The following is an 18,029-nucleotide window of genomic DNA, read 5'->3' on the forward strand; positions in this document are numbered from 1 at the left end:
CACAGCAAATAGAAATGCTATTTCTGATCTTGCAAAGAACAATTTTGGCTTCTCTATATATCATTATCTGATAAGGACTCAGTAAAAGGTGGATGAAGACTTGTGAATGCGATTACAGCCCCACAGCCACACCAAGCCAAAGTGATTCTGCTTCAGTCCACAGAGACCTGACTAACACTTAAATGCTTTTAGGGTGAGATGTGAATCTGTCATGCTAAAAGCAGACTCTGAACTAGAGAGGTGTGTCAGTAGTCTGGCTGTCAGGTAGCTCCTGCCAAAGGACATGTGGGTATCTGTCCTATAGCCTGAACAATGACCTACCCGTTTCCTTCTAGCTAGCTCTGTGAGGAATTTCTGTGTTTGACTGGACAAGCAAAAGTTCTGCCTTTTTAATGGATCATTTAGAATGGTGTGTGTGTGTGTGTGTGTGTGCGTGTGTGTGTGTGTATTCATGTGTAGCTTAATATTTCACCATAATGCAAACAAAATTCTTCCTTTGCTAGCCTTCATATCTACAGGAATAAGATCCTCTTTACAAAAAGACCGGAAGGATTACTGGAATAAACATATCTGGGCCTAAACCCCAGCTTTGCTTCTTGTGAGCTGTGTAACTTTGGGTGAATGAATAAAGAAATTATGATATATATGTATATGAATATTATTAAGCCTTAAAAAAAGAAAGAAATCCTGCCATTTGCAGCAACATGAACTTGAGGACATTGTGCTACGGGAAATAAGCCAGATACAGAAAGAAAAAATAAAAACACTACGTGATCTCACTTACATGTGCAATTTGAAAAAGTAGCATACATAGAAGCAGAGAGTAGAATGGTCATTCCCAGGGGTGGGGAGGTGGGAGAAATGGGCACATGTTGGTTAACAGGTACAAAATTGCACTTATCTAGGATGTATAAGTTCTTGAGATTGGTGTATATAGTTAATGATACAATATTGCATGCTGAAAGTTTGCTAAGAGAGTAGATTTCAAGAACTCTTATCACAAAAACAATGGTAAACGTGGGAGGACATGGTATGTTAATTAGCTTGACAGTAGTAATTATTTCACAATGTGTATATATATATAATACATATGTATATCAAATCATGTTTACCTTAAATATACACAATTTATGTTTATTGTGTAAGTTTCAGTTGTACAACATTATAATTCAATATCTGTATATACTACAAAGTGATCACCCTCAAAAATTTAGTTACTATCCATCACCATACAGTTGACACCCTCCCTACCTTTTGCCTACTCCCAACCCCCTTCCCTTCTCGTAACCACTGATCTGTTCTCTCTACCTATGATCTGTTTGTTTTGGAGTTTTTGTTTGTTCGCTTTTTTAGATTCCACATATGAATTAAATCATATGGTATTTGTCTTTTTCTTTCTGACTTACTTCATTTAGCATAATGCCCTCAAGGCCCATCCACGTTGTTGCAAATGGCAACTTTTCATTCTCTTGTATGGCTGAGTAGTATCCCATTATATACACGTAGTATATACTACATCTTCTTTACCTATTCATCCATCGATGGACACTTAGGTTGGTTCCATATTTGGGGTATTGTAAATAATGCTGCAGTGAACATAGGGGTGCATATCTTTTCCAATTAGTGTTATATTCTTTGGATAAATTCCCAGCAGTGCGATAGTTGGATTATATGTTAGTTTTATTCTTAACTTTTTGAGGAATCTCCATACTGTTTTCCCTAATGGCTGCACCAATTTAGAATCCCAGCAACAGTGTATGAGGTTCCCTGTTTTCCACATCCTCGCCAACACTTATTATTTCTTGTCATTGTGATAACAGCCATTTAACAGGTGTGAGGTGATTTCTCATTGCATTTTGATTTGCATCACCCCTATAACTGGTGAATGTTGAACATCTTTTCATGTGCCTATTGGCCATCTCTGTGTCTTCTTGGGAAAAATGTCTATTCAGATCCTCTGCCCATTTTTTAATTGAGTTGTTTTTGTTGTAGTTGAGTTGTATGAATTCTTTATATATTTTGGATATTAGCTCTGTATTGGATGTATGATTTGCAAATATCTTCTCCCATTCAGTAGGTTGTCTTTTCATTTTAATGATGGTTTCGCTTATATGTGAAGTCAGATCCACAAAAACATTGCTAAGACGGATGTCAAGGAGCTTATCGCCTGTTTTCTTCCAGCAATTCTGTGGTTTCGGGTCTTATACCCAAATTTTTAAACCATTTTGAGTTAATTTTTGTATATAGTGTAAGATAGTGGCCTAGTTTCATTCTTTTGCATCAATTTAAAAAATAAATAAATAAAAATAACTTGGATAAGGGGAAGGGTGATGATAGAAATAAAGGAAGCCTGTAGGAACTGGCTTCAGGGGAAAGATAAAGCAGTTGTTAGAGTATTGACTTAGAGTGCAAAGCCCAGAAGGCATTTGGAGAAAGAGGGCTAGAGCACTAGAGAGGACGCAGGACTCGATATTTAAACCCGGGAATCACTTTTAAAATAACCTCATGAGGCAGGGCTGCCTTTGTCTCAAATTAAGCATGTATGCATTTAAGCACGTGTAACTATATAATCCCAACACTGACAGAGAGAGCATGGGCTATATTAAAGAAGTAATTCATAAGGTATAGAATGGGCAGAGTTACTTTTTGAATAATTTCTTTCTAAGTAGCAACACTTTTTCCAAAGTTATTCTGAATAAGCATACTAAAAGCAAAATTATTCTTCAAGTTGAGCTACAGCAGAGCCAATTTTTATACAGTTTCCATAATTCACCCAAGTGAGCTCACATTGCCAGAGTCTGTCCTTCCAGACTGATGTGTTTAATAGCATCTGCCAGCAGTGGCTGTGCAGCAGCATTTTAATGGGTCCCAAAGATTTTCATCAGCATATGCTGGACTCCAGTAACAGTGCCAGTGGCACCTCCCAGTTGGTACTGCTGACACTTTCCTTAGCGGAGGTGGCCATGTTACAGGCATTTAAGAGATACTGAGAGTAACAGCAGTTGGAGGTTGGTTAACAAATGAAACCCTGAAGACCAAGTGGTGACTTAGGTTATTTTAAGCAGAGATGCAAACTCTGTGAGTAAGGAGCGCAAGCAGCTTCTCTCAAGTAGTGAATATGTTAAGGAACAAGAGCTTGAGAGAGTTCGGATTTAGGCAAATTAAAAATCAGAAGGCTTCTTACACAGGTGACAATTTACAAGGTAATTAGTCACATTAAATGAGGATTCACCATGGAATTTCTTCAAACAGCCAGTTCCCGTCATCATGTATTTGATTAAAATTCATTACCCACAACATCTTTTACATAAAGCATGGTTCCTCATGTTGATTTCAACTGATTTAGTTCATTATGAGGAACATTTCTGCAGAGGGGATTCATGCCTATAAAATTAATCGTTTACCCTAATAACACATGAACTGGAAATAAGGTTTGTCTCCCCTTAGCTTATGCTCTTCAGACCGTCGGGTGAGCTACAAGTTTGCACATGAACTGGAACCTCCTAAAGACTGAGCTCCCACTCTCTCGGCCCCTTTGCTTTATTCAGGGAAAGAAGGGATACATGGTTCCCTGCTTCCCTAGGGTGGTCTGCCTGTCTTTGACAACATATCAGGACTTGGACCACATATCACGAGAAAATAAAACACAAGGTCCTCATTCTGAAAGTGCCCACCACCCCCACCACCACCCCCGCAGAGTCCCAGCACAGTGTTGAGGGTCGCTTATAGGGAAAAGGTTTCTATTTATGGAAACTGAGTCTCAAAGAAGAGAAGAAGCTTGTCCGAGAAACCATGGCCTCAACTCCCACAAAGCCAGATAGAGATGTTAGGGTTTCAAATTCTGCCTCAGCACTTCCAGACCTGTACACTCAAGTGAGTAACAAAACTCAATTCTCATTTAGAAAGGTACAGAGGACAGAGATCTTCAGATTCTAGGAACTGTATCCTGACCCTATAAGTTTTTTAAACCTGTAGTTTGGGAGACAGTTTAAAAGGCAGAAAGAGAGCTACATGGCAAAAATCATAATTAATGAATACCTCACTTTAGTGTGTTACTTAATAGCCTATCAATTCCCTACACCTCCTTGTCTATGCCTTTCTGTCTTAGTTAGTTAGCAATGCTGGAACAAAATTCCACAGACTGGTAGCTAATAAGCCACAGAAATTTAATTCTCACAGTTCAGGAGGCTGGCAAGTCCAAGATCAAGGCATGGCTGCGTTCTGTTGAAAGCCCTCTTCTTGATTCAGTGCCAGCACCTTCTCTGTGTGTCCTTATGTGGAGGAAAGGTAAGGGAACTCCATGGGGTCTCTTTTATAAGGGCCCTGGTCCCTTTCACAGGGCCCCACTCTCATGACCTAATCCCCTGCCAAAGGGCCCATCTCCAAATACCAGCATATTGAGGGTTGTGATTTGAACATATGACTCGGGGGTCGGGGAGCACAGGCATTCAGACCATAGCACCAGCCTTTCAGCACACTTAACAAACAGACGACGATATGTGTGGAGCAAAGCTGGTAAAGGAGGAAACATGACTGTGCCAATATCAGAGGTCATTATTCCAAAAGACAGGTGCAGAAGGCATTAAGCATCAACATACATGAGAGAAAAATAAAGCCAACGTTGCTGCTGTCCATGGAAAGTCTGTAGGAAATATAAAACAACTTCCTTTGTATCACTTAGATTACCTGGGTACCTTGGCCGTAGCAGGCACTCAATACATGTTGATTGACTAGGACCTAAACAAACAGAGTCTAACAGAAGTTTTCAAATGTAAACTACTATGTGATGCTTAAAATTTAAAAGCAATAGTAGGATGCCATTCTAGTGAGTATGTTCTTGCTTATACCTCCTAGCACTGATAAAGGAGGGCCAACTTGTCTAATAATGACAAGGTACTGTCCCTGATTGTTACGGGGGCTATTGCCTCCTCCTCCTCAGCCTACTCAGCCACACGCATGTCCTATCCAGACTCATGGTGGAAACTGCCTCAGAAATTTTGGAACTTTTTTTAAATAAGGTAGAAAAATACATATCACATTGAGCTGGGTTTGTTTTGTTGTTGTTGTTTGTTTGTCGGCCTTTTTCCTTTCTGATGCATTCTGTGGGTGTGTGAGGCAGCTCATCTTTTGTAGGCATCAGCCTAGATAATAGCTCTGGGAACACTGACAGGTCCAGCTGCTTACTGCTTTGTTTAAGGGTATCGGGAGCACTCCATCCACGAGGCCCACAGCGGATGCCCTAGTCTGCCTCTGATGTTGCCTAAAAAGTACCTTTTGAAAATCGTTAGCAAATTAAAGGAGGTGAAGGCATTTAGGACTAAGTTCCTGTTAGACAGAGGTCAACATAATAGTCTAATATCTACTGAGATCTTACTTTGTGCCAGGCATTGTGATAAGCTTTTTACATGATCTATGATCGATACTGCAAGAAAAGGACAACCTGACCAACAGTGTCTTAATCCCCAAAGGCATTTACTGTTTATTTAACCGGAAGTCTGGAGACAGACATCCCAGGCTTAGCTTGGCAAGATCAAGAGTATCATCAAGGAGAAAGCTCTTTCTCTTTTTCATTTTTGTCATCTTTAGTGGATTGACTTTCATCCTTGACTTCACAAGATGGCTGCCACTGTGCCAGACATCACAGCTACATTAAAGACAGGAAGGAGTGGGGAAGAGGAGGCACCAAGAAAATTTCCCTTTCTTATATATTCCTTTTATAAGGAAGCACAATTTTTTCAGAAGTCCCTTAGCCTATATCCCATCAATCTCAGATATATAGCTATATATAGCAAGATGGTTAAGAAGTCAAGTCATTGAGGTAGAGTGCCTTCTAGAGATTGAATCCAAGCTATACTATTTTGTAGTTACATGTCTTGGTAAATTAACCTCTTTCTGTCTCAGTTTGCTCACATTTAAAATGGGGACAATAATAATACTTAACTCAGGTTGAGTGTGGAGATTAAGTGACTTACTACTTGTGAAGTACGCAGAATTTGGCTCATAATAACCATTTGGAAAGGGTTAGCTAAGATGCTATGAAGCCAGCAGCTTTATTTATCGGATTGCATTTCATGGGTGTTATCCTGTAATTAGTCAAATTGCCTACTAATTCTCCAATAAGAATGCCAGGATGCATCAGCCTGGGATGCCCCTGAGAGCTGTCCTTCCAAAGGCAGATTGCCATGGAACTGACTCCCTAAAGATCTATAGCTCTTTGCATAACAAGGAGTCATGGAAGGGGCACTCAGCTGAGCTGGAGACGAAGTGGGAGAAGAAGTGGGCAGGTGTCCTGAGATGGAGAGGCAGTGGTGCAACTGTTCCAGGGCTTCCTCTGCCATTTGGGCAATTCTAAGTCTATAAAAAGATCCCTTGAAGGAAGAGGTTCAGAATCAAAGCAGGCCAATATCCTGAGCTTTCTTAAGTTCTAATTGTTCCCAGGGGCTGTAGGGGATGAGAAATGACTTGATTGTGATTTGGGCCTATAGGAGGAGGTGGAATGGAAAGAAGGGTCTGCAGCTTCCCTCCATCTTGACCAGGCAAGAGACCACTGCATTTTACAAACACCCAAGCAACGTTTTTGTTTTTAATCCCATGAAACAAATTGTTTGAAATGTCGGTAACTGATTGAACAAACTGGAGGGCCCATTGGAGCTGAATTGGGCCCCCAGGACAGAGCCTATGGCCAACAAGCCCATGATGAAGTGTAGCGAGGAGAGACTCTGCCTGGGCTCTGAGTCACCAGAGGAGTGGCTATCTTTGCTTAAAGTTGACCACCACAAGCCAAGGTGCTACCTGCACTACCTGATTTGGAATGCCTGAAAATCCTACCAGCAACGTGAGGCCTGGGGAAGGACAGCCTGCCCACCAAAGCTGCCAGAGAAATGTGTCCAGGTCGGTCTCTAACCTGGGTTCGGGTGGGCCAAGGACCAGCTTTGGCCTCACTGCCCCAGCAGATCCCTGTTCTGCTAATATTGAGATCACGAGAGGGATCCCCTAGGAGTGGGCTGCAGGGCCCTTGATAGAGCACAGGCCACACATACTTCTTAATTTATAATAGTTCCATTTTTAGACATTCTTTGTGGGCCTTTGTGTGTAGTCTTGCTCTGGGCCCCACAAATGTTGGAACTGGGCCTGTGGAACCTGACCTTGTTCAAGTTCAGAAAATCCCCTGCTACTTGAAGGAGGCATTAGGTCTTCTTTTCCCATCTTACTACCTACTGCACTTGCCCGTATCCACCTTCAACCACAAAGCTACTGAAGAGAAGGTATGTGCCCTTCCTACATGGGCTCCCTTTCCACTGCCCCCCCAAGAAACCCCTATATGGCATCTTCAGAATTTCAGGTGTCTGTTGGCATCCTTGCTCAATACCCCCAACCCCCACCCCCGAAGCTGCCCACCACAGTCCCACCCAACTAACGATAGTGAGTTTTAGGGGGCATTTGACTGACAAAAACAGATGTTGCTTCCGGGGAAAAGAAAGAAAATGGTATATTTTTTTTCCCCAGGAAGTACAACATTCTCCACAAATGTTATTCTCTCATTCACATTCACAGCACCCACGGGGAGCCTGGTGATACCATTTGTCCTGACTTTATGGATGGAGAAATTGAGCCATACACTAGAGCTGCAGGTTCTGATTCGGCAGCTGGAACACAGAGCGCTTTTCCTCTTTTTTGGACTAGAATTGTATCTCATTTCCATAAACAAAATTCTCAGGAGAATATGGCTTTTCTACTTCAAACAAATTTCTTCTTGAACACAGTTTGATGGCTTTGGGGCATACACATTCTGTCTAGACATATGATAGCTTTCAAATACCATATGGTTGGACCAGACTCTGATTAGTAATGGTTTTGCAGATGTTAGATGAACTTCTGGAGTGTTCGGTACCCTTCACAGCACCAACCAAAGGCAACATGAGGAATTTCTATAAGTGTAAGTCTTTCAAACAGTGGGTTCATGCAACCTAAAGAACACTAAGAACTAGCTTTGATATTAACAAATATACATCATTTTCAGATTATTTTTTACTCTCTTTCTCTCTCTTGAATGCTTGCTGAAGTTTAGTCCATTCAATGCAGGGAAGGGAAGGCAGCCTGATTGACAGTCAGCATTTCAAGAGCTGGTGACTGTGGTCTATGTCACGCAGAGAGAAAGGAAATCTTTGTGGTCTCCCAAGTAGAAACAAGCAAACAAAAATAACAAAAATAGCAAAAATAGCAAATAGAAATTTCACATTAGCTGGTGGTTTATACAGAACTTACAGACAAAGCAAAGGAGGGGTGCATTTCTACTATCATGTCCCAGCATATAAGCCGGAGAACAATTCTCTTTAGAAAAGGGTAGAAAATCCTTGTTTTTAATCGATGAGTATTTATTGAGCACCTTCATTATGCCAGGCATTAAGACACACACACAAAAAACTAATAATAATAATAAGCCATAATCCCTATTATTAGTGCTCCCAGCCTGATGGGAACCAAGCATGGAGAGAAATTATGGCTCACTACAACGTGTGCTACAACTGAAGTTTGTATGAAGTGCTGTGGCCACACAGAAGAGAAGGGCTCTTTCAAGTTGGAGAATACTCATAGTGGAGATAAACCTCTTGAGTCCTTATAATTGGGGTGGTGAGAAGGGAGTCAGGGTGGGCAGAACAGCAGGTGCAAAGGCAGGGAGGCGGACAGTCGGAATGTTTCATGGACGCACAGTGACTCAGATTGCTAAGATCTAGGGGCTTGTGAGGTGTGGGATCAGGAAATCATAAAAGGTGTTATGTGTTATGCCAGGGAGCTCAAGATTTAACCATAGGACCTTAGGAAGTCTGTTAGGCTTAAAAGGAAGGAGAATGGTTCATATGGTCAGATAACTTTTTAAAAGATCATTCTGGTGCCCCATACAAGAGAATTTATTAAGGGAGATAGAGAAAAACTGGTGTTTGATTGCCTTACAAGCTTGTGGCCCAGACTTCAAAAATACCGTTGCATTTCCTAGTATAATACAGCAAACTGGTTAAAAGGTTAGCCTGGAAGAAGTTTCAGGTTCAAGCTTCAGCTGTGCCATGTAGTAGCTGAGTGACCTTGGGGAAGTTACTTAGCTTTTCTGAGCCTGTTTCATCATCTGTGAAATCAAGATAACAATGGTGATTATGATTAAATGAGATGATGCATATAAAGTGCTTAGCATAGTGCCCTGCATAGAGCACTTAGCTCCTTCACTCATTTTATATATACCTGGGGTGCCAAAAAACATGTACACAAGTGGACTTCGGTCAACGTTGCTCAAGCAGTAGTTCGCCATAATCAGAAACGTCTGGATGCTGATGGTAACCACTTGAGCACCTCTTGTAATTGCAGAAGTCAAACGTGACTTGTATTCATCTTTTGTTATCAGTATATATTGAGTTATTACAATTAATAGTTTTTTCCTTAAAATGTGTATACATTTTTTGGCACCCTCTGTGTGTGTGTGTGTGTGTGTGTGTGTTTGAATTTCTACTGGCAATGGGGTATGTGGTAAGCAAATCCACTATAGTCCCAGTTCCACACCATCTTAGAGTCTAAAGGGAGAGGCATACATTTTAAAAAGCTTCCCATAAACAATTACATAGTTACATGCCAATTTCAGTGCTATGGAGTTAAGATACAAGAAATTGAGCACATATAGGGGTGGAGGCACGGAGGATGGATTTAGCAGCAGAATCAGCAAAGGCCCTGAAGCTAATACTGGAAGGATAAATAGGAGTAACTGGGGCAGAGAAGAAGGAGAGCTGTTTAGGCAGAAGGAATAAAGAGGCTGGTGTGTTTGAGGACCTGGTGGGAGGCAAGGCTGGGGTTGGATCACAGAGAGGCTCCTTGGCCTCAGTGAGGATCTGACGTTTTCTCCTTAGTTCAGGGAGAAGCTAGTGCAGGCTTCCTTTTCTCCCCTCCCCCCTCACAGGGGCGTGATATGGTCCAGTTGGCCTTTTAAGAAGCTCACAGGGGTGGGTGGCTGTGTGGAGTAACCGTTAGTAATTACTTGGCGTGCAGATCTTCAGCAGCCGTGGGGCCGCTGCCAGGCAGGCCTGGCCTGATCCACTGAGACCACAGGCAATACTTGCGCTGACTTGGCAGCCACAGGAGAGGCCTTGACTGTGTTTTGATCGAGTTTCACTGAGTTTGCCAAAGCTTTGTCACATGTTTTCTCAGGTACTTGACAAGCCAAGGACAGGAAAGGACATGTTGGGGGCTGGGGGTGGGGACAGGGAGAACAGATGAGCAACACAGGTAATCTCGCTGCCTGGGACTCTGGCACAGGCCCAGGTTGCTGCTCATTGAAACCCAGGAAAAGGTGACAGTTCAGGGCACTCACTGTCCACCGGCTGTTGATGTGGCAGACCCACATTCCTGACACCCGGGTCTGGCCAGAAGGTGAGAACACATGCAGAAAGCAGCCTTGCTAGCCTACAGCGTCCTGTAACTCCTCTCAGCACTGGGAGAACACACCCACCTGTCCCAGCCACCAGCCCCCAAATCCCTCCTTTAGCAAGACAAGGAACCAGGGATCAAGCTAGACACAGTTCTTTCATATGTCAAAGAGATGTAAACAATGATATTGGTCTGCCCTATAAAGGACAATATACATGGAAATGAGGAATTTTCTATCCAACTACACATATGCTTTTCTTGTAAGCGACAATCTGTCAGCTATTCTTGCAACACAAAAGCTGACCAAACTTCAGAAAAGACTGCCATTTGTAAACGTGCAGGGAGGAATTTCAGATTTAGTTGGCTGTCATACCCCTAGACCTCTCATTTGGGCCAAGTCTGAAAGAGTTCCTTCCTTGAGTCAATCCATTTCAGGTATGTGGGCCTTTCATTGCCAGGCAGGAAACACCACATCTGACAATGTCTCTGTTTTAGGACAATGCTCATTTACCTCTAATTTAGAGATTAATGTGTTAAATTTCTTCATTCTATTTCCTCTGCCATTTCTCAAGGAAACATTAGAACTCTTCTTTGCTTCTTTGCTTCAAAGAAAAGTGGCTCTCCTCTACGTGGGAAGGTATATGGGGCACTACATTATTTTAACTTCTTCAGTGGCCCAGGCTGACATGGGCTCCTCCGTGTTACTCTGGAATGATTGTTGCTACAGTATGTTCTCCCAGCCTCTTGGAGACCAGGGCACAGTGTGGTGGTGGTGGGGGGTGGGGGTCAGGGGGTGGGAGTTCTAGTTCTGGCTCTGTCCCTACACAATTCTTTCCAGACAACAATGCTCAATTCTTTCTCTTAGATGTGTAAGTTCAATCACATCACTTCCCCTCTCCTGTCTGTTTCCTCATTTAATCAATGAGGGGCTGTCCTTGCTCATCAGTTAGGTCCTCTCTCGCTCTAAAACAAAATTTTTTTTGAAATCCTGAAGAAGTATATATATCCTTAGCTTTTGGACTTATTCAGTTTTGTACTCCTGTAGAAACACAAGTCCTACGTGTACGCATAAGACGGCAGAAATGATATTTCCTCAGTGATTCTGAATGTTCATGCACTAATCTCCAATGTGATGGCATTTGGAGATGGGGCGTTGGGGACGTAATTAGGGTTAGATGAGGTCATGAGGGTGGTGCTTTCAAGATGGAATTAGTGTCATTATAAGAAGAGACGCCCTCCCTCCTTCCCTCTATAAGCACACACTAGGAGAAGCCACTTGAGGACCAGCTAAAAGGCAGCCACCTACAACCTAGGAAGGGGGCCTCTCACTAGAACCTGATGGCCCACACTTTGCTTGAACTTCCAGCCTCCAAACTGTGAGAAGTATATTTCTGTTGTTAAAGCCACCCAGTCCATGGTATTTTGTTCTGGCAGCCGGAGGTAACTAGGACAGCAAGCATTTTCTAGGACAGTCATGGTGCCTGAGCCTTGGATATTTTCATACTAAAAGAAGCCCCATCCTCATTCAGTGAGAGCAATATGGAATATACCATCAAATAAGGCAAAGCAGAGGCTTTTATGTTCTTAATGTTTAACTAAACAATAAGGTTTAATGTTAATTGTTCAAGTGAAGATAACCAGTGTTGTTACACAATTTCATGCACTGTTGTTTTGTTAGGAGTAGAAATTGCCTGAACTAGACTGTAAAGTACCTTATATAAGTACTCAGTAAATAGCCATGGAAATGAATGACCACTTCCAGTCCCCTTTAATGTACGAAGGGAGGACAGGAGTTTTAAAAGTACATTAGAATTAAACAAGAAAATGGATATCTTCTGCAGACGAAACCAATTCCTGGAGCATGTCATTTTTAGCACTATAATGAATCCATGGTACAGCTTTTAGCTCCACTGGAAATGACAATGCAAGTGTCACCCTGAATATCATGTACCTTAAATGGTATCTCATGTGTCCTCATCCTTTCAGAACCAACTCAAATATCTTCTCTTTGTGATTTTTCTAAATATCATTTGAAAATGACATTTGTATATTTTTACATTCCATGATCCCCATACAGAATGTATTCGTCTTTCCTCAGGGCTCCCATTACAACTTGTTTTTACTTCCATATGGCATTTATCATATCATAGTACAGGAAATTAGGTGTCCATTCTGTCTTGCTAGATAGTGAACTGTCTGAGGGCAAGGCCATGGGCATAGAAGCTTCTCAATAAAAGCATGGATGACTCATTCCTCATTCATCCAAGACTTCCAAAAACTGACTCAGCTACCTCTTTCTGCCTCTGTCTGCCCATCTATAATATGATACCATGAAGAGTAGTAAACATTGTCATTTTTGTTTTTCTATCCTCAGAATCTTAAATGAGCCGTAAGAGCTACCAGGATGCAGAGCCAGTAAACTCCAAAATCACATATAAAGATCCAGTGTTTTAATAATATTTGTCCCAACTGTTGTTTTGTCCATATTTCAAAGATCTCTTGATCCTTATTTATCCTGAAATTGTTGACACTTCTCAGCTGCCAAAAATCCACCATAACTTCATAGACTATTATGTGGCCTAATTTGGGAGGTCCACTAGTATGTTACTAGAGATTACCTCTCTTGTAGTTTAGTCTTGACCAACTCCTTTTAAATAAAATAAAACCAATTATTTTTATGATAATCCAAATGTTAAATTTAGTTAAATAATGAGAACACTATGTTTTCAGGTTAGATTCTGGAGCAGAGCTTTTCATCAGCTACTGAATCTATTGTGTGGCAGAATGAAGAAGTAAACAGTTTGACCCCAAGTGCCTGCCCACCCCTCATACATCTCTTCTCTCTTCCTTTATGCTGGCATCTAGTCCATGTTTTATTCCTTGTGAATCTTGATCATGGTTGGCCATTACCTCTATGCTACCCCCATGGAAATCTCCTCAGAGTATGAAGGGTTTAATAGTCGAAGACCTAACAAGGCAGAAGGCATAGGGATATGTCATGGTAGAATGACATAGCGTGGGGTTGACTTCTTAAGCAGGATTCCTGACCTCATATAATAGCCATCCCTGAGGCAGCTATGATGGATATTGCCATACTAAGTGGTATATAGAAGATACTAGAGAGATTCTGGAGTATTTCGTAGTAAAGTTCTTAATTTATTTTTCCTACCTCTCTCCTTTCCTTCCTTTTTTCTTTGTACAAGTACTTATTGAGCACTTACTATGACCTAGACACTGTCCTAGGCTTCAGGGAAATAACAGTGGGACCAGGTCCCTGCACACTGTGCAGCTTATATTCTGGTAGAAGAGACAGATAATAAATAGCTAAATGAATAATATGTAATTTCAGGAACAAACTACTTCATTTTATTAAAAACAAAAACGAGCAAAGGGTATGGCAGTTCCTGATAATATTAAACATAGAATTACCATATGATCCACCAATTTCACTTCTGGGTATATTCCCAAAAGAATTGAAAGCAGAATCTCACACACATATTTGTATATTCAGATTCATAACAGCATTATTCACAGTAGCCGAAAGGTGGAAGCAACCCATCAAAGTCCATTAATGAATGAGTTGAGTGGATAAGCAAGATGTGGTCTATACATACAATCTAATATTATTTAACCTTAAAAAGGAAGGAAGTTCTGACACATGTTATAACATGGATGAACCTTGAAGACATTATACTAAGTGAAAGAAGCCAGTAACTAAAGGACAAATGCTGTATGATTCTACTTACATGAAGTACTTAGAGTAGTCAAATTCATAGAGACAGAAAGTAGAATAGTGGTTTCCAGGAGCTGGGGAGAGGGAGGAATGGAGAATTGCTGTTTAATGGGTACAGAGTTTGGGAAGATGAAAAGATTCTGAAAATGGATGACGTGATGGTTGAACAATAATGTGAATGTATTTAATACCATTGAACTGTACATTTAAAATGGTTAAAATGAAAAATGTTACGTTATGCATGTTTTAACAATTTAAAAAATTTAAATCCTTTTTAAAAATAAGCAAGGGGTTGGAGTGGGAAAGATTAGGATGATCTGGGAAGCATCCTCTGAAGAGACGGTGACATCTGAGTAGAGAGAAAACAACTGGAACAATGAGGAGAACATGGGACGACATAGGGCATTACTTTGGGATTTTGTTCTAAATGCAACAGAACGCCTTTGGAGGATTTTGATCAATTAAAAAACATGATCTGATTTATCGATTTAAACAATCATAGTGGCTGCTATGTGAAAAGCAGAGTGAAAGGGAGGAAACCTGGTAGCCAGAAATCATTAAGAGACCATGGCAGTTGTCTAGGCAAGTGACTGGTGGCTCAGGTGATGTTGAGATAATGGGGAGGTAATGAAAAGTGGTTGGATTGGGATGTATTTTCAAGGCAGAGTCATCATGATTTGTTGATGGATTTGATGTGGGGTGTCAGAGGTGATGTCTCCATTTCTAACTGAGCAACAGAGTAAAGTGGGGTGTCATCCACTGAGATGGAAATGACTAGGGGAAAAGCTAGTTGTGGAATGGGCATGGGGAGGGAATCAAAAGACGTTTTACGTAAAAAGTGAAATCATAAACCCAGTATCTAGCCGAGTGCTAGCACATAGAGGCCATTTATTAAATATTTGAATGAATGAATGAAACTGAATGGATAAATGGAAGGAGGGAGGAAGAAAGCAAACTAATTTTAAATTTTACAAAATATAAAGAATATTTTGCAAAATGATATGATCTTAAAGACCCCAAGCTAGAATTTGGAAGAACTGGATTCCAGCCTCAGAAAATATATACAAACCTCAATCCTTCTTTCAGCTTTTTTTTCTGGAACTTCTCGCCTTTCCTCCTCAGCAGTGAATGTACTCACACCTTTATTCATTCCAACCAGCAAGCCCAAGCCCATAGCTCTTGCATCCCTGTGTGTAAATGCAGAGTTCACAACCCTGGGGCAGGGAACAGCCAATTAGGAAGCTCCTCTGACAGGGAGCAGCCAATTATAAGCTTCTCCAGCTTTCCACTCACAAGTCATGCTTTCCCCACTCCCAACACTCCACTCTGGGCATCCCTCCCCACAGGCATGTGGAGCACGGCCCTCAGCAGTCCAAATTCCCATAAAGTCAGTCCCTCAGAGAGTCACACTTTTTAAGGGCACAGTTTTAAGCAAGCAGGCGACAAGATCAGTTCATTCCATGGTTTGGCTGGACTTGCATTGACTGACCCACTAATTGCTCTTACTGAGCCTTCAGGCTGGTTCCTATTGATAGCCACAGAGAGCGGAGAGCAATTCGTGGGAAGCGACTATTTAAAAGTCACCTTCACAATTGGATAGGCACAGTGCAAAACGAGAAAGATCCGTGAAAATGCTGGGAGACAGCCTTACCGCTCAGGTTTTCACCCATTAACCACTTTTGTACTGGCTCTTCCACAGGACTGAGGGTACAGAGCGTGCCTACAGTAGCCGTCTTGCCTGTGTCTCATCCGGCAAAGACTACCCCGACAACGGCCATCTGGACGAGCTCTCCACAAAGCTCTCCTGCCTCCCCTACCAGCGAAACGCCCAGCAACTCAGTGCTCCCTGTCACAGTGTCACCGGTGCAGACATCTCTGCTCCCCAAGAACGTTTCCTTAGAGCCCAGAGAACAGCCCAGAGAACAGGACACCACCAGCCCCACGTTGACTGGGGAAGGCACAAACGCAGACCTCTTATCAACAAGTGGTGGGGTCCACTTAACACCCACACCCGGGGAACACAGCTCAGGCACTTCCGAGGCGAGTGTGCCAGCTACAGGGTCGCAGTCCCCTGCTGAGTCTCCTGCACTCACCTCCCCTCAGACTCCAGCCTCATCACCCTCACCCCTACCAACCTCACCACCAGAAGTTCCTTCTACCTCCATCAGCACCAACCACAGCTCCACTGAGACCAGCACCAAGCCCACAGGAGCTGCAACCACGCCAGAGGCCCCAGCGGAGGAGCACAGCTCTGGCCACACCCCCACATCACATGCCACGTCAGAGCTGGTACCCATGGAGACAACGCCCCAAACGACTTTGCCAGCCAAAGTGACCTGTATTCTGGTCGACATGGAGACCACCACCGCCTCGCCCAGGGTGATCATGCAGGAAGTGGAGCACGCACTAAGTCCAGGTGAGTCTGTCTAGAACACCACTTGACTACACTGAGATGTTGAGAATGCAGTTCAGTTAACCAGACACAGTTGGTTAGGTTTGAATTTTGGAACATAACGTCTGAGCTGAAGTATAATTGAGAAGAATTTCCACAAGAGCGCAAACTTCATTTTTAGTCACTAAGTAATTTCCAAATTAATTAATTAATTTTCTCATTAATTGTGGCCAATTGCCAACGTTATTACTTGTCTTTACATATGTCACAGGGAATGTAAACGAATGAGACTCTATAAGCAAAGGAATTAAGAGCACAACTGTTGGTCAAGCTTCCTAGGTTTCAATTCTGGTTCCTGACCTTGGGCAAGTTACTTCATCTCTTTGTGCCCTTATTCTTCCTCATCTGTAAAATGGGAATAAAAATAGGTTCTATCGTATATGGTTCTTGTGGAGATGAAATGAGATGATATAGAAAGTGCTTATAACAGTTTCTGGCAGGGAGTAAGTGCTCAGGAGATGTCAGTTGTTATTATAATAACAAAGTGCTTATGGAAACCATGGAAACCAGTCCAAAAGAGTAGGGTGGAGGTGTAGAGAACTTGCATATTCTTTGTAGTCACTGATATATTTCATGGGAAAGACAATAAATTTTACAGGACAGTGCATTTATTTTTATTCTCCCAACAACCCTGTGAAGTTAGAATTATTTTTATCTTGATTTTGCAATCTCAGAAATTATGATGGAGAGAGATTTAGTGTCTTTCCTGAGGTCACATGTATCTGACATTGACGTGGAGACTGTAAATTTTAGGGCCCTGAACAGGAAAAGTTTCTAGTGGGAGCATTTGGAATCTTGATTGAGAAACAGGAAGGTGAGAACAGCCAGAAGGTGAAAGGGGAACATGGAACTGCGGACCCATCCCTGGGCAGCTCCTGCCTTGGGCCTGAAGTGAGGGCAATGTGGGTTCCTCTGTGCCAGCTCCATCCTTGTTAGCACCTATTTGTGCCTCCAGCCAGCACTTATTACACTGACCAAGCCAAACATGACCACCTGGAGTCAGAGGAATGGCTGTGACCAGAAAATAACATCTTTAATAACCAATTAATAAACAACCACTATGAATGGACACTCTATTAGACAGTGGAGGTGGGGAGACAGCTAAGATTAACAAAACGTGATTCCTCATGGATGAGCTCCCAGTTTACTAAGGAATAAAGTCCCAAAGAATTGCAAATTCTTATTTCAAAGGCCCAGTGTATCAGTGAGGGTCCCAATCAGAAAGGGAGATATAATCAAAAGGTTTGGCTGGGTTATAGGGGAACCACAGGGGATCATAATAGCAGAGCAGTTATGCAAGAGGCTTAGGAGGAGAGAAGAGTAACCAGAACCCAGAAGGAAAGTCTTATAAAAGAGACCACCTTGACTGGAGCAGTGATTCTCGGTTGAAAGACACAACTAACCCAAGGCTAACCTCCTGAGAGTGGAGGGAATCAG

At 42.2% G+C, this 18,029-nt stretch overlaps 1 protein-coding gene across 1 annotated transcript in view; it reads left to right on the plus strand.

Moving 5' to 3' along the window:
• The window catches only part of PARM1 (prostate androgen-regulated mucin-like protein 1), a 101,325-nt gene that overhangs the window by 42,880 nt on the left and 40,416 nt on the right, over positions 1 to 18,029 (plus strand). Inside the window, exon 2 of the mRNA XM_019720707.3 lies at positions 15,840 to 16,556. Coding sequence (XP_019576266.3) covers positions 15,840 to 16,556 — 717 coding nt within the window. The remainder of the gene's footprint in view (positions 1 to 15,839; positions 16,557 to 18,029) is intronic.

Source organism: Rhinolophus sinicus, chromosome 1 (assembly GCF_057876585.1).
Source record: "Rhinolophus sinicus isolate RSI-liver-muscle chromosome 1, RSI-T2T, whole genome shotgun sequence".
In the NCBI taxonomy this organism is placed as follows: Eukaryota; Metazoa; Chordata; class Mammalia; order Chiroptera; family Rhinolophidae; genus Rhinolophus; species Rhinolophus sinicus.